Genomic DNA, 25,535 nt, shown 5'->3' with positions numbered 1-25,535 from the left:
CTTTACTATAGAATTAATCATGGAATGGTTGACATGTTGTAATTGGCAATATCCAAATTAGGAACTGCTTACTGTAATAATTTCCCAGGAGCTGACCTCACTAATCTCCAAGGGTCGGCTTTCCTGAAGTTATCCTCCCATGCAAAGTTTACACCTCCAATGCAAAATAAAAATGCCGATACTTCAAAGCTAGCAATAAACAACTCCTATTTTTTGTATGTAATTATTTTATTTTCTAAATTAAAAAAAAAACATGGAAATGATTACATTTTATCTAGATTAAGGTAAAAATATCCATGGTAATCATTTTTTTCTTTTTTTAATGAGAGTTAATAGCAAATGGATTGAATCCCTTGCTAAAAAGCATAACACATTACCACCTTGCCTGGTTTATCTTTACTGCTTGCAGCATTTGTCCCTGCTCTACTCAAGCTGTCTTTGAGTTTTACTGACAAATGTATCTAGAATGTCCCTACAGAATCTTGGTTAAAAAAAACAACATGTATACAAATACCTTCTTTGTTTGTCCCAGACTGATTTAGGCATCAAAGCTTTGGGAGCCTCATGGTATGAGAAGCTAAACGGTCTCTGAATTGTCCACTGGAAAGACCGAATGCGTGACACGGGCAGATCTTTCCTGATTGTCTTTCATTTTACAGCTTCAGAGAGACGTTTTTTCTGTTTCATTTATAATAAACGCATTAGTTGTGTTTCATTGGAAATAGTTTTTTTAATTTACTTATTATGTGTGGGTTTCATTTGTGAAAATGTTTCTAGACGCAGTGCATTAATTTACCTCATTAATTAAATTACAGTACTTTCCTGCCAAAAGCACTTGATCAGCATGTACACAAGTAATATATAAAAAATATTTTCCGTTTATAGTAATGATTTTTCTCTTTTTTTCTAGTTGTTCTACTTTCCATAATGTCAATGCTGTTTTTTTTCCAAATATGTATTTGTGTTACTCTGTTAGCTACTACCTACTGTATTACAACATTCCTACTATTTTCCTTGGTAAAACACATTTTGATAAACATAAAATTGTATATATACAGCTGTTGATCATAGGATAGGTGTTAACCATCCTGTTCAGATCTGCTGAATAAACACATGACTAAAACAAAACAAAAATCCAAAGCGATGTTTTTATTAAAGCTTCCCTTTGCGGTACTGTAGTTAATTTGCACTGCAGACAGTAATATAATTTAGTCAGCACCTACAAACACTCTGTCACAGGGAAATAACACACGGCAGAAACTGTGCGCAAATGGAGTACGTGCAAGAGAAATATAATAATGAATACTGCATTTAATGGGGCAGCAGTGTGGAGTAGTGGTTAGGGCTCTGGACTCTTGACCAGAGGGTCGTGGGTTCAATCCCCAGTGGGGACACTGCTGCTGTGCCCTTGAGCAAGGTACTTTACCTAGATTGCTCCAGTAAAAACCAACTGTATAAATGGGTAATTGTATGTAAAAATAAAGTGATATCTTGTAACAATTGTAAGTCGCCCTGGATAAGGGCGTCAGCTAAGAAATAAATAATAATAATAATGTAAAGCCTACATCTATATATCACAGTGTTCTGGGCACAATACCTGAATATTGTACTTCTAATGTCTAAAACACAAGGGACCGTATTCAGAAAACAGCTTGCTTTGTAACATCAATGTTTTGTTTTATTTGTTGGCATGACTACTACTAAATAAAAACCTTTTCTGCCTGGACAGCCCCTGCCCCTCATAGAGTCCTCTATTGGATGAGCATTTTCAGAGACCAGATGGAGAAATCTAGGAGAGGGTCAGCAGTGCCACGCTTTGACATCTAATTTGGCTGGTTGACCATAAATGTGTCACAGTTGTGAATCTTACGATGCATGGCTCAGTTTGCACAGTTTGGCTCAGTTTTAATAATTCTAACCCATGAGGGAGTGCATATGGTAAACATTGTACATGAATGCAATTGAAATACCACTTTTTAAAGAATGGATTTTACTAGTGCAACCAAACCAGGTTAAGATATGTGAAGCAATATTATATTTCTCCATAACCACAGGTTTGTATCACGATACAAGACTTCTATACTTAACACGTTTCCTAGTCTGTCTCCTCTTCTCTTCAAAGCTACCACATAATTGTACTTACCTCAAATGCTGCTGATACAAAGCTGCAAACTCTAGCCTATAATCTTCACTGAGCTCTGTCTCTATGGTGACCAAAGTACAGAAGGGTCCATTTAGTATCTCCCTAGGCCATCTATAACTCACATTTCACATCAGTTTTGTATTGTAAACATAAAAAGACCTATTGGGTTATTATATAACACACCAGACCACATCAGAAATTATGCCATTGCTTTCTAGACACTGAATCCCTGGTAGCAAAGAAAAAGGTTACAAATATTGAAATTATAGAAACCAATCAGCACTTGAACAATGTGATGTTTATTTATTTTTGGCAATTCTAAAGAGCTGATAGCTGATAGCAACAGAAAAGTATAATCGATGTTTGTGTTTTTCTGTCACCTTCCAAATACTCCCTTACACAAACATATTTATTACCACTAGAATTGAAAGGGGGTATATACACAATGCTTGCTTTCTTTCATATTTGAGGAAAATACCAATTCTAGACTGCTGATTCTACATGCCTCCCAATGTGTACTTAGTGTGCTCTATATAATTTAGTGAGAATCCACCACTGGAATCAAGTATTATAGAGATAATGATTGTCTACAGTTCCCTACAAACACTCATAATGGACTTTTCCATCCACATATGTTTTTCATGCATTTTCTGGCTGTATGGATTTGTATACAAAAGACACATACAAACGTAAACCAAATAATAAAAGTCTCTGGAATTGTGGCCTATGTGAAATATAACACAAATCAAACAGCAGCACAGATAACTATAGTGCACAATGAAAATGTTTCAAGCCGTTACCATTTATTTACTTTACCCTGAGTGATGCAGATATTAGGCATAGCTGCTATGGACTCAATCACTTTTGGAAAGATTTGTACATTAAAGTTAATAATTTAACAGCAAAGGTCTCTAGTGGCCTACTAAAAACTTTCAAGAACACAGCAGTTTTCTTTTGCCATTATTTAGAATCAGTCACCTGTTTTTTTAGGCTGTCTTGGGTTCATATTGCAGGTAAAAAGCGTAAATGTGTTTTTGAATATGAATAGATAAAAGATAAACAAATACATTATGAATGTAAGTTCATGTACACTACCTTGAAAAATATGTTTTGTTGTTGTTGAGAACGATTCTAAAGTTATCGCTTGCCCTGCATACCATTAAAAGAGTATTGCGATAAAAGCATAGCAAGATTGCAGTTCAGCACAGTGGAAACATGCACGGCATAATCATTCAAAATAACTGTGAAAATGTACATGGCTTGACTAAAGCATTTCATGTTAATTTACACAATATGCTTGAGAGTGGAACGGTGTGCTATGTATGTGTGTTAGTCCATCGCCTTCTTTTTTAGACTATTGTATCCTGGGAAAATGCATTCCTTACCTGATTCCCTTCAGGCTGTTACAGTTGTATCAAGGATTTAAGTATGTACCAGTACACATTCCAATTGGTATCTCTACTTCTAGAATTTCTAATCTTATTGGATTGGAATCTCTACCACGCCCATAGTTTATATAACATAACATGTAGTTTCTTTGGCGTGTCATTACAAGCCATATCGTAATAGGTCTCAGCAATCAAAGACCAATGTCAAACCAGACTCCACTGACTAATAAAATAGACTGTAAAGGCATGAAGAAAGAGTCAACCCAAAAAATGAAAATTATAGTTAACATGGAGAATAGTAACACACATTTTTTTTTAAGATCCCCTATTTCTTTGAAATGAGATTGAAATTGTACACACTGATTTTTTTTCATTTCTACAAAGGCCTTTCAAGTTTTTTTCTGTAATACAAAATTAAACTAAAGAATATTATACATGAATAAGTAAGCAGGCCGTTTTAAAAGCTCAAGTCATTGCCTAAAGGAAGTCCAAAATATACTTCAAAAACAATATCTTCTTAATATAAAATAGCTCTGGATTCCAGAGACACATGTTACCAATCGATGGTGTGCAAAGTTCAGTATGAACCTTTCCTGAAACACACCCAATCACAATATATATGAGAAGCATCATCTGTTTCGTGGGCACACCTCCAGATCATTTGATGTTGAGATGGTCTGGCATTCAAACTTACAGTTCTTTTATAATGAAAGGCGCTATAATAAATTCAAGTTATTATTATTACATTTATTGGAGAATTGTACCGATAAGATGGGCCTGAACATTTGATTGGAATCCAAATGCTTGCTCTAAGTCCACTCACTCAGTCAGATAGTATGTTTAATGTAGCACATGATCCAAAGCAAAGAATACATAGAATGGTATTGCATTAAATGACAGCCTCTGAATCCTGTAAAGACAATTAACAGCTTCCATTAAGTTCCAATGAAGAATTACAAAAAAGAATATGTTCCACATTACAATACTTTAAACCTGAAGTATATCCTGTGGCGGTGCTTTGCATGAGTGGTGATGTTGATTTGTAGACAAGGTTAGGGTTAGGGTTAGGTGATGTTGACTTGTAGACCAGTCATGCAGTGTAATTTGGAACAGGTGCACAAAGATGAAAATTGCTCTATAATATAGCCTGCTACATTTGCTTATCTTGATTACCCATAATAGTATATATTTATATGAAGCACTTATAGTAAAATTTTAGCAGAACGATGCAACATTATGGCATTGCTACCAACAGCCTATGAATAGTCATAATTTACAATATAATAGGCATTACTGATGACATAGACTGTACTGTGATTCCACTAGGCCCTATTGTTGTTCTGTTTGCACCAGTGCCTCCATTTTTTCAATATTTTTATATTATAAAACCAGCAAGAAACAACCAGGGTCAAGTTAGAAGACATGTGAACTTGGATATAATAGTAATTAATACAGAAAGGCTCAAATGTGCTAGCCAACTGTACATGCTGGGAAGCAATCAAGTGAAGCAGAGTATCATCCAAAACCATCCCCAGTTATTAACATGACTTAGAGTATGAAGCAACAATCAAGCCGTCTGCTGACACGGTTAAGCTGTTTGTATTCCTCTGAGCTGTTCAGGCTGTCTTTCAGCTCCCTGCCGCAGACTAAGGAACTTTTGATGGTTCACTGGCCCAGCTGACGCTTGCACATTATTGTTTCTCATTGGCAGCTGATGCTTTAAATTAGCGTGTGCTGGCTACAGAAACCTAAGAATCATTAAAAGAAGGTATTCCCATTCACCACATCACCAACCAAAACCAAATGGATAGAAATACAAATTCTCACTTTTCTATCGCTTTTCTGGTAGTTTTCCACTTTTCAATTGCTTACACTGAACCTATAAACAAAATAATACACATTTCTACAATCTTTCTTTTTTTTTAAACCAATAATCTCTCAAGTCAGGAAAGTGTATGTAATTGGGAATACAGGTAATACTTGTATGAGCATGGTACACCTGCAGTTAGAAAGGTAAGGATACTGCACCTTTAATAATATCAAAAAATATTATTATCTATACATGAAATACTATACTGGCAGCATAGGAACAAACCACACTCCTACATTTATAAAATCCATCTGTGCTGAATAGATATTCCTATTCCCCAAACCACTCCATTTTAAGAGTTTAAAATGAATAACACAAATAATCCTAAAGTGAGAAAAGTCTTTCAAAGATGTGTCATTACTTAACCCTGATGTCTAACTGAGCTTCATGTGGTTTCTCTGTGCTCCAACATTTCGTTGGCCTAGAGTGATGCAATAATATCTATCAGCAGGGCGTATGTCTATTGTCCTTTCTTCTTAACTGGGTACCAGTTTCAATTAAGGATTCTTGCCCCTGGTGTTGTTAAAAATGCCCCATGTTCCTAAGAATGGCTATGCCCTTTCATTGACCCGAGCAGTTCACAGATACTTGTGTTGTCTTGATGTATTCTGGCATGGCTTCTCAAGCACGTTTCACACAGTCAATGGTAAAGGGTTAATCGGTGCTCATAAATATAATGTATTGTATCTGACACTGTGTAACCACGGTGTAATTAGCTGTCCTTGGGTAATGGATTGTTAATTATTGTATCTACTACTGCATGCCTCAGCTAAATATCGACCTAAGTTCATGGAAATAACTGTATATACACAACACTGAATTTATAGCATGCGTGGAAAGATCAGTAATATTATGGACACTGGTATGTGCCACTACATTTCATAGAGAAAGCATATTGATAGTATGCATTCTACAAAGAGAACACTGAAATCCAGAAACATATCAGACACTATATACTGTAGGGAATGCCTCCCTCAAAGCTTCCTGAAGCATTTTCATATATGATCAAAAGCAGATTTGCAGATTCATATAACTTCCACAAGAATTATTCAAATCAGTTTCCATTCCTCCAGAAATTCTAAATTGGTACTCACATGACAAAATTATAAAATGAGAAAATAAAAACAGCAAAGTGCAAAAGTTGTTGGGTATTTAGAATACGTGAGTATTCTGAATACTACAAATAAGGCATCCATGTTAGCATACTGTAAAATACAGTATTTGGAATAGTATCAGATTACAGTGTATATAATTCATCCAACAGAGATTACCATTATACCTGTAAATGCTATATTCAAATCAGAAATAAACGAATGTCTTATAAATCCAGGTATAAATAAAATGGGCCCAGAAGAGCCAAATCAATTGCAAAAGGAACCATTATGTTTCTCATGACAGATTTTTTTTGTTGAAACGTTCCTCCACTAGACTACTCTTTGACTCTTGATGGGGACAGGCTTCCTTGAACTCAAACAGATACAGAATATACTATATACATAATACATGCAGCAACTACTTTGCAGGTCCGTCAGTGCAATAACTTTATGATTTCAGACCATATATGAACCTTTATAGTGTAATAGTTATCATGAGCATTTAACTCCAGTGGCATTTAACTTATGGTAATTTGTGAGAAAAAAAAACGGATTTATGCATACATACAATTATGCAATACATAACATTGCTTTCCATCAGTATTTTCACCAGTTATGACCATTTTCTATACTGATGAAAACAGTTGCTTTGTGATGCAAATCCACAGTGTTTTATTGTATACAGCCTTACCTTAATAATAGCTTTGATGTAGAGTTGAGAATGGTAACTATTTGTATAAATATGCTTTATACTATGTGTATTACACACCTGAACACTGGTAAGCATCAGTGAGGCACTGTTTCTAATGTGTGTATCGGCTGGAAAAAGAGTGGAAGAATGCAAAATAATGAGACTCATGCACTCATCTGTGCATTCAACACTGCTCTTACAAAACCAAACAATCAACTGCCGTTGCAGAAAGCTGTCAGTGAGAGGAGAACAGATGTGTCTTTAGCAAACATTTCGAAACTCAAGTGTCTCCACTTATTAAACAGACAGGATGCTGTATTTCACAAGACAGGGGAAACAAGGTAAAGGATGATCTCTGAAAGGCAGAGGATAAATAGAAAGTGCTTATTACACAACCTTGTACAAAACATGGCCTTAAACAAAAGTTTTAACATTGAGTCCCAGCTTCTGATGATTTGGAATAAATAGCTTTGATAATCTAGCCCTTAGAGTGAATGGAGCTTTTCAAAACTTGCTATAATAGTATCAACATTTTAAATATAATTTTAAATGTTAAAACACAAAATAAAAAAATACATTTTTAAAACAGTGGCTGAAATGGGAATGTTTTGAACTAGAACATGTTGTGACCAAATCGATGAACTATGAAAAAGTAGCTTCAATTGTCTGGTACAGGATCTCCTAATTAATGAACGGTTAATTAAACTGGTGACAGATTTACTGGATGACTCAATTTTATATCAAGATTCCATTTAGATCAGGGTGGTTTCGATTTCAATATCATGATTACGTAGCATTTGTCAAATTGTCAATGTTATCAGCTCAAAAGCATCTCTGTTTTGTCAGCATTGAGTTTTCCTGAATGTAAAGGTTTCCATATGGATGTCATTAAGTCGATTGATGATCTTTAAGTTTATCATAGATTGAAATACTTGTAACATGTCAATATTTATTTCTAATTTAATTTAAAATAGACTACTATGTTCCTGCTTAATTACATATTGTCTATATATTAGGACTGAAGTCATTGTATTTTGTATATTACTCTTAATTGTACTGTAATTCTTGATATGTATTTTTTGTATACACTGTAAGTCGCTCTGGGTCGGTCGTCTGCTAAGAAATAAATAAATAAATAAATAAATAAATAAATAAATAAATAATAATAATAATAATAATAATAATAATAATAATAATAATAATAATAATATAAGGTATATATAAATACACAAGGGGTAGTTAAGGGTAGACAGGAATTGTCCCTAGCAAGTGTGAATAGTTGAGTTTTGTTTATGGCCATTACATATTACCGTAACTGACTTATTTACGTATTTAACTACAGTATCATTATTCATTGCCTCCTAAGATGATTATATTTTTAGCAATCGTTTGTATACATTAATCAGTTCAGCCTATTGTTATTTTTTTATCAAGCTAATCATAGCGAGGTGACTGAGCTCACTAGCGTTAGTTTCCTGTTGTTGTTGAAATGCAAGCAAGTGATGTAGCAGTTTTGTTCATGAAGGCACTTACAGTGAGAACACGTACATTACACAGTAATGTAACCAACAATAAAAGCTAATGTATTTAGTGATAGTAGTAAGGTGCACATAAGTCATGTACAATACGTCGAATCTGTTGTGAAGCAAGTCCCTGGAGAATGTATTGAGAACAAAGTGATTAGGCATATGGCAGGCATTTGCAGAAAGGTTTGTGAATTGATTTTGCTTTTATAGTTTTATTAGCACAGAATCCTCATAAGGGCACGTCGGAAAACAGACTGTCTTGGTAACCTGGGGTCCAATCGGACCCCAGCAATAAAACAACACATAACTAAGAACTGGACTAAATGAATGAATGAAAATGTGTATATGAACACTTTATTTTGCTTTTCTTTTACTTCTAGCCATCGTTTGGTATAATGTGTTGTTTATGCTATGCAAAATGGATAAGACGCCCAATGCGCACAGCTGTCTCCTAGCAAGCAAAGGCACCACTGTATTCTGGACGTTGCAGTTTATTTTAGGAACATGTCACAGGCACGTGAGATATCATTAGAAAGCCCCAAACCTCCTCATCCATTGTGTGCCTAGCTCTTTCCATTTTCGAGCTCCAGACACTTGAACACACCTACCAATTTGCTGCGCGTCACAGCACTGGAGCACTGATTGAGGGGGTGGTGGAAAGTATGTATACAGGCATGCCTGACATCAATGGAAAGCGCAAAGCCTGCGCTTTTAAATGACATTGAAACTGGAACACTGTTGAAGCGAGTGAGTAATAGGCAACAAACGAAACTTAGGGACTGACTCATGTCACATGACTCAAGCCTAAGTTTCGGTTTGCTGTAGTTTCGCTTAGGAACGTGTGCCCAGGACATAAGATACATCATTGGAAAGCTCTAATTCTGTACTTTCAAACAAGCCTTGAGCTAGCTATTATGGTGTCTGAGATATTCACGCAAGAAGGTTGGGCTTGCTGATACACTACGCCTGGGGTCCATACGAACCCCAAATCTAAAACAATTTGGGAAATTCAACCAGGCTACCTGGACTAGAATTACCCTTTGCAAAGTGTAACAGGACGGGTGCCTGACAACTACCTCAAAGGAAACAAAAATCAAGTCACTGATCCACATACTAACTGATACTAAAGCACCGTGGGGTCCGAATGGACCCCAGGTTACCTTATGAGGGTTGAAGTTGTGCATGATAACCAGTTCCGTACAATGTAAACACAAAATGTTATATTTGGGTTCTATTAAATTAACTATAATAGAAAATGTTAATATTAAGCTCTTCAGAAATATGCTGTTTTTTATCAGTCTCATGGGACTGTTTTTACCTTGACATATTAATAAAATGCTGTAGCAATAACTGCATGCCTCAGATTTCAGTCCAATAAAAATCAGCTGTAATCTTCCCAAGTCAGAATTGTTCGCCTATATGACTGCAATGAAACAAATCAATAATTTAAAGTAAATCAAATATTGTATTACTTTAATAATATACATATGTGGAAATACACAATGATGGACCCATGATCATCCAGGTTCATTTCTGGGTGTCCTAATACCACCCATGTTGGAGTCCATATACTGCATTCTACTGATATTATAGATACTTCACATTTGTATCTGCCTCTTTGTTTAGTGATGGTATAAGTAGAATAACAGATGACCTTACCCCAAAGAATTTCTCTGAGTCAATATTCAGCTTGACCTTTAAAACTAATTGCCTCAGTGCACTGAGCCCAATCAGTCTAAAATATGTGACAAGGTTGGCATGCCACACTACCAGTACCAGACTGTGAAAAGTCCCCTAACTAATTAGGGTAAATGGGCCTCATAAAAACAGATGTGTTGCATTCTTTACAAATAATTGAAAGCACATTATGAACAGTAATTGAAGAAATCATCAGCTTCACTATCACCCTGCTTTCCAAACATAAACAGAAGCCCTTTCCATGATGTCAGCAGACCTTTTCAAAACAACAGTGCTGCTCCCGTTTAGTGAACAGGGAACGTCATTAAAAGTCTAAGTTTATATCTGACATTTGCCCTGTTCACTAATCACTAATGCATCTCCATTGCACACTACGCATTCACATGTGCACTTACTGTACCATTTGCATTCAGTGTTCATGCATCTCACATATCTTGCTGGATACTCAGAACAATGTGCTTTTCTGGTCAAAGATATGACACAGAAACAGAGACTTAATACAAAATCAAGACCTACATAATAAAGGGAATTTCCTTCTAGTAATAACTGAAATACAGTTACTTAGTGATAAATCTTATTTTTCAAGTGCAAAAATACAAATACAATCCATGTGTATATACATATATATATTCGGCATTATTATTGAAGAGCAACTTGGTGTAGGTATGGAATAGTTCTCTTAACTAGTTTAGAATCACTTTCATCATTTCCAGTTTCAGTCAACAAATCCTGATGACTTTTAAAAAATCCTTTGTGACCAGCAATAGCACTTTCATAATCATGTCTAGCCTCCAGGTGTAAATTGAACACCCCTACCTGTCCCTGTACAACATGACTCTTGCACCTAGTAAGAAATGTGGTATTTCTTGCTGATGTATTACTATAGCCACTAGGGGCAGTGGGGCAAGTAAATGGTTACTGTCTGGTATACCAGATGTATTTACAGGTTAGACATGATTGAAGGCTATATTGATGCCATCGAGGTGCTTCATACTTCTGAGTTTGAAAGCACCTCAATGGCATCAATATGTGATGCAGCTTACGACTGGACAACATGGAGAACTACTGGGCCAGTGTTAAGAAACCATTTAAATTATTGCTGGGCACAGAAGGAGGAGATGATACCATCGTACCTGGACATTTTCTTATGGAGCGAATGCACGGCAGGAATTGTCGAGATGCATTTATAAATGCATCTCAACAATAGGAGGCTGTGTGGTCCAGTGGTTAAAGAAAAGAGCTTGTAACCAGAAGATCCCCGGTTCAAATCCCACCTCAGCCACTGACTCATTGTGTGACCCTGAGCAAGTCAATTGACCTCCTTGTGCTCCGTCTTTCAGGTGAGACGTAGTTGTAAGTGACTCTGTAGCTGATGCATAGTTCACACACCCTAGTCTGTGTAAGTCGCCTTGGATAAAGGCGTCTGCTAAATAAACAAATAATAATAATAAATATTCTGCATCAGAGGAGAAGAATGGACAGACCGGTGGCAACAAAACATCCATTTAACCACCAAAGTCTCTTTTAAGAGTGACCCAATCTTTAGTAAAAAGTGGAAACTTTAAGATATTTTTTTTCAGAATGGGACAGGGAAATGCTGTAGTTCAGGGAGAAGGAATTGATCTGAATACTTACTTTTTTAATTGATCTGAATACTTATTTTTGCTTTTTTCACTACTTTAATTAATCATTGGTGTCCAATTTAGACTCATTCAGTATCTTTTCCCAAAAGTTCAACATCTACATAAATCTCGTCAGTTATGTTTATTGCGATAAATTACAATATGGCTGCTTTTTTCTTTTTTTTTTCAAAATTCTAGTGGCGTATGGATATCTACTAGTGATTTGTCCCTTTTTGAAAAGAAGTGCAGATCCATGGTGATATGCTGTATTATCAATACCCCCATGTGACCTATTTTGACCAATCAGGATAGATTATTTAAAATACCCATTTTATATGATTCTATTATCTTTTCAAATAATTCATTGAATATTTCACATTTCCCTCTGGTTATGAAATGTGTAGGTAGTCAGTGCACATATTTACTGTAATTTTTTGACAAGAGGCTGCAGTTATTATGAAGTTGCAAACTACTGTGAGTAAGTTTACAATGTAAAATAAACAAGTATATGTGTATTAGATGTGTGTTAAATGTGTTTCTTCATCTAAACTGCACAATCATTTAATTGAATGAGGCCAGCATTTTAAAACCTGTAATAAAATGCAATAAGACGTTTACATTGAGCTCAAAACAAGGAAACATGTGATGCTCATTAATCTAATTGCCTCCCACAAAGTTCATGTATTGCATGGCTTTGTCTTTCATGGCAGTGCAATATCTCAAACTGCCAACATAATTAACTACTGCCATTCAAGATAACCTAATTATTTCCCAATCTTGCCAACAGAACACATCTGGCCCAAGGTGCTTACTGTCTATTTACAAAACAGATGAAATGCCTTTGAATGAAATTCAGAAGTCAAAGTGCCCACTGGGAATTTCTGATCCATAAATGATTCCAAGGATTCCAAAAACTGAAGGTATTAAACATGACTGGGTGCTAGATGTTCAAGTTAAGCACAGTTGTATATATATATACACACACACACACACACACACACACACACACACACACACACACAAACACAAAGCCAGGATGAAGAAGCCATGCTGAGTAAAGTTCTCACATTACAAAAAAAATCTGCAGATTAAAACCCTGTCTTCACTCTTGATAGCACAGCCTCATGGCAAAATCTCTTGGTGTTTCAGCAAACTAAATGATACCTTAACATCAAAGGATATTGGATTCTCCAACCCACTAATTGACAAAATAAGATTAACTGATCCCACTCCTTAACTGCATGAGAAAGCTGCAGGCTTTCGTCCAAGCAAGGATAAGGCTAATAGTTGAGGTACTTTGTGATTTTGAATGAGAAGAACATCAGTGATGAAGGTGCAATTCATTTATTTAGAAAGATATTATCATCTTTACCAATCAAACAAAGTGGGCATGATATTGAAAGTGAAAGTAGCGAATCTTAGCAGGATTGTTTATCTCTGAAGTTATTTCTGAAATTAATATGCTTAATGCAAATGACTTGTTTTCTGACCTGTCTACTCAATAAATTACTGCAGAATATGTTTGCAGAACAGCCTTGAATGTGTGCCAGAGTACAAAGAATTATATTAGAAAAAGGCACTCCCCACCCCCCCTTTTGTAGTTTCTTAATGTATATGTAAATTACCAAGATATTCTAAAATAAGTTAGCACTTAATGCATATCTCATCATCTCATGTTTTTTTTAAAAAATTATGTGTGAAACATGTTTAAACAAAACACTGAGGCTAAGAGAATTTTATTTTCTGCTGTCACGTGACAATTCCATTTGCTATATTTTAAGGGAAGCAGTGTGGAGTAGTGGTTAGGGCTCTGGACTTTTGACCGGAGGGTTGTGGGTTCAATCCCAACTGGGGGACACTGCTGCTGTACCCTTGAGCAAGGTACTTTACCTAGATTGCTCCAGTAAAAACCCAACTGTGTAAATGGGTAATTGTAAGTAAAAATAATGTGATACCTTGTAACAATTGTAAGTTGCCCTGGATAAGGATGTCTGCTAAGAAGTAAATAATAATAAAAAGGGAGAAGCTTCCTGTGGTCATAAGGGAGTGAAAAAGGCACATCCTGTATGATTACAGATTCAGCAAGGCGCGCTGTGGTATTACATGTTGCTGTTATTTGTTAGAGGTGTTCTAGTTTTGGAGCAGGCCGAGGACACTGGCATCAATGAGCTACATTTTAACATACCTGTCATTCTTAATTGAAAATACATAGTGACTTGGGAAATCTCATTAGCTGGCTGTGGTACACATAAAACAGGATGTGACATTTAAAATGATTCAGTTGGTATTAATTAATTGTATAGCCTTACAGAAATTAACGGTAATTAACAAAGTTCTTGTTAAAAGACAGCAGCCTATATCAAGTTTGTAGGTGCACAATAAGCGAAATGCACAGTAAGCACCTCTTTATGTTAATTTAGTATCTGTGTCAGTCTTCATGTGAAATAGTGTGGAACTTCCCCACAGTTATTCATCATCATTGATATTTAGCACTTGAAGGTGCAAGATGTTACCTGAGACAGGGGTAGACAGAAGTGGTATCTTGATTGGAGACAGTGTTAGTACATGATAAGGCTGGGTGCTGGCAGAAGATGGCCCCTGAGATGCTTCTGATTCGACTGCCACCATGGCCGCTGTGGCTGCTGCAGCAGCTGCTAATGCAAACCTCTTGTTGCTTCCAACCTGTTTGATAGCAACTGGACAGCCCCCTGCAAAAGAGATAGTTTTCAGTCAAACATCCAAACACATTTCTGTCACCTCACAAACTGTGCTGCACACACATGTAGCAAATTTCATTCCAATATTCAAGGCCAGTATAATACAGTATAATACAAGTATTGTTAATGACATTTTGCATCAATGACACAACATGTATATATATATATATATATATATATATATATATATATATATATATATATATATATATATATATATATATATATATATATACTGTATATATATTTATGTATATATTTATAATTGATTATTATAACATTATTATATATAACTATATATAAAAAATAACTATCACTCTATTACACTTAAACAGTATATCAAGCAAAGCACACTTTGTACTAAACAAGGTCATCTGATTTTAAAGACTAGGATGTCAGTACTGTTAAAGACTAGCATTTAAATCAGACATTTTCAGTAATTACCTTTTTATGTTTACGTTTTGTGATTTCATTGCTACAATATTTTGCACGGGGCCAAGAGATACAAATCATTGCTCCCCCTCATTACAGACTTTGTGTTTTTTTTTTTTTTTAATTTATAAACTTGCACATATGCACTCACCACATACAAGCTTCAATAGATCATACCCATTTATATCACAGGCTGGAGGCCCTGGAGCAATACAAAGCCTATAGATAAAACTCTTTGTCAGGAGAGTTGCTTGTCTTAGCACATTCTTGCAAAGCAACAGTTCTGCAGCATTATAAATGAGTGTGCTTGTTTCTTCTTATTTATATTGTGTATGTACAGTAGTTGATGTTCTCTCTCTCTCTCTCTCTCTCTCTCTCTCTCTCTCTCTCTCTCTCTCTCTCTCTCTCTATATATATATATATATATATATATATATATATATATATATATATATACAGTACTGTGCAAAAGTTTTAGGCAGGTGTGAAAAAATGCTGTAAAGTAAGAATGCTTTCAAAAATAGACATGTTAATAGATTATATTTATCAATTAACTAATGCAAAGTGAGTGAATAGAAGAAAAATCTAAATCAAATCCATATTTGGTGTGACCACCCTTTGCCTTCAAAACAGCATCAATTCTTCTAGGTACACTTGCACAAAGTCAGGGATTTTGTAGGCATATAGTCAGGTGTATGATTAAACAATTATATCAAACAGGTGCTAACGATCATCAATTCAATATGTAGGTTGAAACACAATCATTAACTGAAACAAAAACAGCTGTGTAGGAGGAATAAAACTGGGTGAGGAACAGCCAAACTCAGCTAACAAGGTGAGGTTGCTGAAGACAGTTTACTGTCAAAAGTCATACACCATGGCAAGACTGAGCACAGCAACAAGACACAAGGTAGTTATACTGCATCAGCAAGGTCTCTCCCAGGCAGAAATTTCAAGGCAGACAGGGGTTTCCACATGTGCTGTCCAAGCTCTTTTGAAGAAGCACAAAGAAACGGGCAACGCTGAGGACCGTAGACGCAGTGGTCGGCCAAGGAAACTTACTGCAGCAGATGAAAGACACATCATGCTTACTTCCCTTCGCAATCGGAAGATGTCCAGCAGTGCCATCAGCTCAGAACTGGCAGAAAACAGTGGGACCCTGGTACGCCCATCTACTGTCCGGAGAAGTCTGGTCAGAAGTGGCCTTCATGGAAGACTTGTGGCCAAAAAGCCATACCTCCGACGTGGAAACAAGGCCAAGCGACTCAACTGTGCACGAAAACACAGGAACTGGGGTGCAGAAAAATGGCAGCAGGTGCTCTGGACTGATGAGTCAAAATTTGAAATATTTGGCTGTAGCAGAAGGCAGTTTGTTCGCCGAAGGGCTGGAGAGCGGTACACAAATGAGTGTCTGCAGGCAACAGTGAAGCATGGTAGAGGTTCTTTGCAAGTTTGGGGCTGCATTTCTGCAAATGGAGTTGGGGATTTGGTCAGAATAAATGGTCTCCTCAATGCTGAGAAGTACAAGCAGATACTTATCCATCATGCAATACCATCAGGGAGGCATCTGATTGGCCCCAAATTTATTCTGCAGCATGACAACATCCCCAAACATACAGCGAAAGTCATTAAGAACTATCTTCAGCGTAAAGAAGAACAAGGAGTCCTGGAAGTGATGGTATGGCCCCCACAGAGCCCTGATCTGAACATCATCGAGTCTGTCTGGGATTACATGAAGAGAGAGAAGCAACTGAGGCTGCCTAAATCCACAGAAGAACTGTGGTTAGTTCTCCAAGATGTTTGGGCCAACCTACCTGCCGAGTTCCTTCAAAAACTGTGTGCAAGTGTACCTAGAAGAATTGATGCTGTTTTGAAGGCAAAGGGTGGTCACACCAAATATTGATTTGATGTAGATTTTTCTTCTGTTCACTCACTTTGCATTTAGTTAATTGATAAATATAATCTATTAACATGTCTATTTTTGAAAGCATTCTTACTTTACAGCATTTTTTCACACCTGCCTAAAACTTTTGCACAGTACTGTATATATATATATATATATATATATATATATATATATATATATATATATATATATATATATATTGGCTTAATGTAAAATTAAATGATTAAGGAGTAGGAGCAATAAAGTAATTACAAACTGACACTTTATTATTAGCAGGCTACTATAATACACACGATATGTGAATGTATTCAAATACATTCTCACCATCAATAATGCAAGAAACAGCATACTGAGAAAGTAATATGACATTCTATTTACTTACTATTATTATTTATTTCTTAGTAGATGCCCTTATCCAGGGCGACTTACAATTGTTCCAAGAAACCACATTATTTTTACATACAATTACATTATTTTTTACACATTATTTTTACATACAATTACCCATTTATACAGTTGGGTTTTTACTGGAGCAATCTAGGTAAAGTACCTTGGTTTGAACCCACGACCCTCTGGTCAAGAGTCCAGAGCCCTAACCACTACTCCACACTACTTGGCCCTTCTCTAATGTTTTCAAGCAAATATGCAAACAGATTTGCTCAAATCAAGATTGTTTAGATACTGAACTATTCAGATTCTGAAAATTGCTTTAAAATGTCACCTAAATGTTGCTTCATTAGTTGCCAGGAAAAGTTGCCCGGATCCTGACTGGTGTGCATTACGCATGGGACAGGATTACATCCAATGTAAGACTAAACATAGTGCTATTCGTTCATTGGAAGTACTTTGTTTTCCTGCTGAGATTTTTGGGCAATGAGTCCCAGGCCAATGATCTCTTAAATGTCTTCCAGGGCAGAGCCAGATAGTTACAAACTCTCCAGCAGGGACAGTAATGAGTGCCCACATTACTGCACAGGAATATAAAGGCTCACAGGGAAACAATCTGTGAGACTGATAAAGTAATATCAAATTTCAAAATGTCAGATAGCTGAACCAAGGAAACGTATATTAATGTCTAAAGAGTGGCAGCCCTGTAGACTGAATACGTCTCTGTTATTCCACAGAAAAGTGATGATGGGAGTAGCAGTGTGAGCTTCCCTACACTGCCCTGGGCTAGGCCTCATGCCTGGCTTGGAGGGACCAACCTCTTAGGGGACATGGTAGCAGATCAGTTTTCATTTTCTTTTGGTTTTGGAATGTAAGTTGGCTACATTTGTGACCATCACCTATAATGTAGCCCCTTTTTAATTTAAATGTGTACATAGTGGGCATAATATGAGAACCCCTCCAATATACTTATGTTGACTGATAAACAAATAGGAGCAATAATCTTCCACACTGTGTTAAGAAAACCCTGCTTCACCTTTGAACACAAACCTAAATATGTTTAAATGTATTAAAGATGGTATCGTAATGTGTCTGATTTATTATTATTATTTGTTTATTTAGCAGACGCCTTTATCCAAGGCGACTTACAGAGACTAGGGTGTGTGAACTATGCATCAACTGCAGAGTCACTTACAATTACATCTCACCCGACAGACGGAGCACAAGGAGGTTAAGTGACTTGCTCAGGGTCACACAATAAGTCAGTGGCTGAGGTGGGATTTGAACCGGGGACCTCTTGGTTACAAGCCCTTTTCTTTAACCACTAGACCACACAGCCTCCTACTGTTATATCTGCTGCAGTATTAGAGAATTTGTGTGCTATATATTAAAAACACAATTTCTTGGCTAATTCACTGATGGAAGAAAGCAGTTAATGATTTCCTTACCACAGTCATGCTCTAAACTTAGATTTATTGTTATAAAATAATTCCTTTGAGACAGTCCATTGAATCACTTTTCAGTGTTTAACTGCATGCTGTGTACTGTACAGAAGCAGCAGAATACCTAAGGACCTCAACGTAGTATCTTGCTTTTTCAGATCCATTCTTGAAATATTTTTTTATTGAAAAAAGATACTAAGGGTTTATTCAAAGCAGTTTTAGGTGTTAATAGCACCACTGGAAAACCCTGCTCTATAACAGACCGCTTTCCATTGTATTTAGAGATACTGTATTAATGGACAGCTGTGTTGAGATCTGCCACTTGTTAGATCATTAAAATAGACTCCTAGAAATGGCAAATGGGTTTTTACTGGAGCAATCTAGGTCAAGGGTAAAGCAGCAGTGTGCCCCACCTATATATATATATATATATATATATATATATATATATATATATATATATATATACAGTGCCTTGCGAAAGTATTCGGCCCCCTTGAACTTTGCGACCTTTTGCCACATTTCTGGCTTCAAACATAAAGATATGAAACTGTAATTTTTTGTGAAGAATCAACAAGAAGTGGGACACAATCATGAAGTGGAACGAAATTTATTGGATATTTCAAACTTTTTTAACAAATAAAAAACTGAAAAATTGGGCGTGCAAAATTATTCAGCCCCCTTAAGTTAATACTTTGTAGCGCCACCTTTTGCTGCGATTACAGCTGTAAGTCGCTTGGGGTATGTCTCTATCAGTTTTGCACATCGAGAGACTGAAATTTTTGCCCATTCCTCCTTGCAAAACAGCTCGAGCTCAGTGAGGTTGGATGGAGAGCATTTGTGAACAGCAGTTTTCAGTTCTTTCCACAGATTCTCGATTGGATTCAGGTCTGGACTTTGACTTGGCCATTCTAACACCTGGATATGTTTATTTGTGAACCATTCCATTGTAGATTTTGCTTTATGTTTTGGATCATTGTCTTGTTGGAAGACAAATCTCCGTCCCAGTCTCAGGTCTTTTGCAGACTCCATCAGGTTTTCTTCCAGAATGGTCCTGTATTTGGCTCCATCCATCTTCCCATCAATTTTAACCATCTTCCCTGTCCCTGCTGAAGAAAAGCAGGCCCAAACCATGATGCTGCCACCACCATGTTTGACAGTGGGGATGGTGTGTTCAGGGTGATGAGCTGTGTTGCTTTTACGCCAAACATAACGTTTTGCATTGTTGCCAAAAAGTTCGATTTTGGTTTCATCTGACCAGAGCACCTTCTTCCACATGTTTGGTGTGTCTCCCAGGTGGCTTGTGGCAAACTGTAAACAACACTTTTTATGGATATCTTTAAGAAATGGCTTTCTTCTTGCCACTCTTCCATAAAGGCCAGATTTGTGCAGTATACGACTGATTGTTGTCCTATGGACAGAGTCTCCCACCTCAGCTGTAGATCTCTGCAGTTCATCCAGAGTGATCATGGGCCTCTTGGCTGCATCTCTGATCAGTCTTCTCCTTGTATGAGCTGAAAGTTTAGAGGGATGGCCAGGTCTTGGTAGATTTGCAGTGGTCTGATACTCCTTCCATTTCAATATTATCGCTTGCACAGTGCTCCTTGGGATGTTTAAAGCTTGGGAAATCTTTTTGTATCCAAATCCGGCTTTAAACTTCTCCACAACAGTATCTCGGACCTGCCTGGTGTGTTCCTTGTTCTTCATGATGCTCTCTGCGCTTTAAACGGACCTCTGAGACTATCACAGTGCAGGTGCATTTATACGGAGACTTGATTACACACAGGTGGATTCTATTTATCATCATTAGTCATTTAGGTCAACATTGGATCATTCAGAGATCCTCACTGAACTTCTGGAGAGAGTTTGCTGCACTGAAAGTAAAGGGGCTGAATAATTTTGCACGCCCAATTTTTCAGTTTTTTATTTGTTAAAAAAGTTTGAAATATCCAATAAATTTCGTTCCACTTCATGATTGTGTCCCACTTGTTGTTGATTCTTCACAAAAAATTACAGTTTCATATCTTTATGTTTGAAGCCTGAAATGTGGCAAAAGGTCGCAAAGTTCAAGGGGGCCGAATACTTTCGCAAGGCACTGTATATTGTAAGGCAACAGGTTGTGTGAGACAGCAGGGAGGGGGTTAAAACCTCCCTGAAGAGAAAATGCACCTTTTTGGTTTGTTTGATTGTATTGTTTTATTGTTTCATTTAATTTGTTAATTGTTTTATTATTAATTATCCCCTGCACCTGGTAGCTATTGTTAAATTGGGACCAGGTGCAGGGTATTTAAGAGGAGCAGTCAGTCTGCTCAAGGCTACTGAGTAGAAGGAGGCAGATGAGGTGCTCTGCTTCCGAGCAGTCAGAAAAGTAAGTGCTGTGTAAGCGTGTGTGTTCTGTGGTGCCAGGTAAACGGTTTAGCCATCCTGCAAGTTAGTCAGGGAAAGTACCTGTTTAGTAAGCGCTCCAAATCGGAGTTAGGTGTTTGTTTATTTTGTGTAATTAAAAATAGCGCAACCGCGCTTAAAAACTCAATTTCTCTGTGCTGGGTCGTAATTTTAAAGGGGCATGGACCCGTCAGTGGTGCAATCGTTCACTATATATATATATATATATATATATATATATATATATATATATATATATATAATGTATGTATAATCACCCATTAAACTGATATTAGTGTAAACAATGCACAATGTATTCAGCATTGTCCTTTATGTTTGATTTAAGACTGAAGTGTAGAGAAATTCTAACATGTTATTTCAAATTGAATAGAGTTGAAGTCATTGTTTTTATACATTTTCATGCCACAGTTAAAGGCACAAGAAATACCTTACACCCATCTTATGAAAAACTAGCATTCTTGCAGCACAGAAATATCAATGGGCTGACCTGATCTGTATTTCCACCTGATTTAAACCCCATTCAGCATTTAATGTAATGAATTATAATGGAGACTTAAATTCTGGCAAAAAAAAAGTAATTAGGAATATATGAAAATGTGCACATATTATATTCATAGCCACTGCTGTAAAGCAGCTTGTGGTCCAGCTCTTTACTCTTTACTCTGTGCAGATCTAACCACTATTCCAATCTTTCATTGTTTTTTATTAGAATGAATATAGGAACATTCCTATTCATCTCACTTCCAAATAATGTGCTGTCTGTAGAGGCAAGGCCTTCAGGACCATGGACAGCCCCCCCCCCCCCCCCACCCCCCACCCCCCAAACACACACACACACACACAGTGTAGAAGCAAGACTTTCAGGACCATGGACAGCACTACCCCCCAACCCCCAAACAGTAGACGAACAAACAAGTATTGTGCTGGTTTAAAAGCCAGCATGCTTAGCAATTGTTATTTCTTTTTAAAAATGATTAGTTCTCTCCTCTCCACTCTCGAACACATAACCCTGTGTGCGTGGAGCACTAACCCTTTTATGCAGCTGTACAGAGACTCGATTGCTAATCAATCATTCAATTGGAATCTCGGTACATCTGCACGTGAACTAATTGTGCTCCCCGTGCTTCCATACTAATACCCATTTTAATCTGCACATGAAATGATTGTGCAGTCCCCATGCCTAAATACAAATATACACTTTATACCACCTGTGCTACATAACCCACACTGTACCAATACCTTCACCAACAATAATACGCCACATACAACATATAACACAAAAGCCACACGGGGGGGGGGGGGGGGGGGGGGGGCACCTTGCCACAAGGTCTTATGCTAGACCAACCAGTCCACTTTGACTAATAGCAGCTATATACTGCATACAGGTACAGTTTTTACAATCATTTAAATCAGTGCTGGATACAGCATTTTCAACTTGATTAATCTTTCCAAAAAAGCATTGCTATCTTCCATTAATTTAATCCTTAAAACAATAAACTTAATTCTATTGCTTATTTTATAAAACATACATGTGACTAGCAATATGACTTTATTGGCTCAAACTTTTCTTCAAACCAGAGCAAAGTATTGATACGAAACAGATCAGTATAATCCCACCACAGAGCAATTTGAAGGTTACTGGTTCAAAGTCAGTTCTGCCTTCATTTGAAAGGATTTGTCATTTTCATGAAGCAGCTGGCAATGCACAATGCTGAGTGCTGGGGAGTGAAAGGGTAACTGGGGTGCACGTGGATTGCCTTTTTTAAGAGTACATCTTTATACAAATAGGTAAAGAAAAGGCTGTTCCTCATCTGAGCCAATGATTTATTAACTATGACATTAGCACCCCTTCTGGCAAACACAATACATGCTATTGGGAGACTAAGCAGACTTTCTGCTAAAAAAAACAACACAAACAACAATGTTCGACAGGAAACCTTCAAGCCTGGGCTATCTATTGATGTTTTTTTTTCAGTAGGATTGCACTGTTTTACACCTCCTAATATCAAATCAACAAGGGTCTAAACAACAGTACAAAAATCAATGGATCGGATTACTCTGTGAGGATCTTATGCATCTTTGTTCATGGAAATCAGTAAGGGTCATGGATGACAGCACAGTTCTGTACAAGGAGGTTAGCAGAATAAAACTGCATAGTATACTCTCCAAGCATTAGCCACACGATCCAAAACAAAACCATTTCAACCTGCTATTTTTTTAAAACAGATGCAGGATATAAAAGCTGTTATTTTATACACCATATTATTATTGGTAATTGATTTGTCAATTGCAGCAAATCATGAATATAGAATGTTTGCAGTAGCATGAACGGAATGTTCAGCTATGCATTTCCATTTGTTAATATAGATGAACGGACCCATGTATTTGAGTTTCAGAATAAATTATGTACGTCAGTCAACATACATTTTATGCATGTTATTTTAAAGAAAGGATTTCAGCATCAACATTTGTAATGTTAATTGTCACTACATTCCACAATAAAGAGAGAACTTCACCAGCTCTAAGCTGGTAGACATGTTAAATGCAATGAGATTGAATACTAACCTGATAGAGACTGAGGTGTTACCAAAAGTGTGTGGAGATTCGTTGAGGCAGTGGCTGGTCGAGATCTACTCATTGCTACTTGATTTGTTATCAGAAGTGGTTTTTCATGCCTCTGGAAAAGTCTTACTTCTTCAGGATGTATCCATGTTGTATCCATTGCAAGTGAATTATTTAGGTACACCTGAAACACATTCAAAGAATTAGCAGTGGTAATAGTCCATTACGCTTCAATATTCTAAGTTAAGTTATCATTTATGTAAACCTAAACCATAAAATCTGTTAACAGCAATAAACAAAATGAGCCTTAATATTAATGTAATATTGACTGTATGTTCACTAAAAATATACTTGAACACTAGCTATCTTCAAACACTCTCAAACGAAAGTATGATTATGTGTTCGTGAACATCCGTTTTGCTACAAATAATTTGTTTACTGCACATTAATGCGATAATCGTCCATTATTAACATGTAATAACACAATGGTTTTAGTTTAAGTTCATACTGATAGAATACATGCGTGTCCAAATATGTATTTGTGTATTGCTAATTGACCATGTCATACAATATGATTTCAAGCATAAGCAATGCATTTTCTAGTTTACCTTGTATTCTGGTATCCTTTTCTCTATCCATCCCTTCCCAAAATAGGGTGGTAGGACTGATGTGTAAACTTGGGGGAATATGGGAAGTAAATCCATGTTTGCAGAACGTTGGAATCCCACAACTGGTGGTCGAGAAGTCAGTTCCCACTAAAAATGCATGGAAACATATTTATGAATTATTGACAGACAGTAAACATCACTTCAGCATGTTAACACACCATCCATTAAACTGAAATGCTAAAAAACAAACAAACAAACAAACAAAAAAACATATATATATATATATATATATATATATATATATATATATATATATATATATATATATATATATATATATATATATATTCATGGTTATCTTTATGCCAGTGGTAATTGCTGATATTGAATTTTAACCACATGACATAATACTGCACATGCAGTTAGTTTTAAAACAACTATGTTTTAAATGATATGGGATACCTTTCTAGGATCTCAACTGACATGCTGTACTTAATTGTTGATCAGTGGTGATACGTGAACTTTGTAGGTCATTGAAAGTACACAACAGGTAATATTATCTAATGATAGAATATGATGCTGACATGTTTTAATATACCCTTAATCAAGAAGCAGTTTATCAGTTCAGTTTGTCTACAAATATCTTCCTCTGCACCTTTGAGCCATATCTGAATACTTGCAGGAGTAAGAGGTTATATGCTCTTTTTACAGCTCTGAGATGTTTGGTTGCGCTTTTGTTTTCTTCCCCAGTCTTAGACCTATAAGGTAGTGATCTTCTAAAACACAAAATATATTTATTGAAAACCATTTGGGCCACAACATCTCTTAAAAAATTACCTGTATGTAATTAGATACAATTACATCATCTCAGACTGCAACTCAGCTATTTTATTAGTATTTGTTACTGCTGTAATGCACAACTGTCAAAACAACTGGAATGCAATGGAAACTACTTATCGAACAGAGTACATTACCAGTGACATTGTGATATCCAAATCAAAGGGATTAAAAAAAAGAAAGTAATAAAACTGTGATAATCTATT

The 25,535-nt window shown here is 36.4% G+C and overlaps 1 protein-coding gene across 4 annotated transcripts in view; it reads right to left on the bottom strand.

The window, feature by feature from the left end:
* Positions 1-25,535, bottom strand: part of LOC117414934 (transcription elongation regulator 1-like protein) — a 60,319-nt gene that overhangs the window by 31,055 nt on the left and 3,729 nt on the right. For all 4 annotated transcript variants that reach the window (XM_059026176.1, XM_059026177.1, XM_034024790.3 and 1 more), the window contains 3 exons: positions 24,493-24,639; positions 23,888-24,068; positions 14,546-14,740 (listed from right to left, as the gene is read on the bottom strand). In XM_059026176.1, coding sequence (XP_058882159.1) covers positions 14,546-14,740; positions 23,888-24,068; positions 24,493-24,639 — 523 coding nt within the window. The remainder of the gene's footprint in view (positions 1-14,545; positions 14,741-23,887; positions 24,069-24,492; positions 24,640-25,535) is intronic.

Source organism: Acipenser ruthenus, chromosome 7 (genome assembly GCF_902713425.1).
Source record: "Acipenser ruthenus chromosome 7, fAciRut3.2 maternal haplotype, whole genome shotgun sequence".
NCBI lineage: Eukaryota > Metazoa > Chordata > Actinopteri > Acipenseriformes > Acipenseridae > Acipenser > Acipenser ruthenus.
This window is presented reverse-complemented; position numbering and strand designations above follow the sequence as displayed.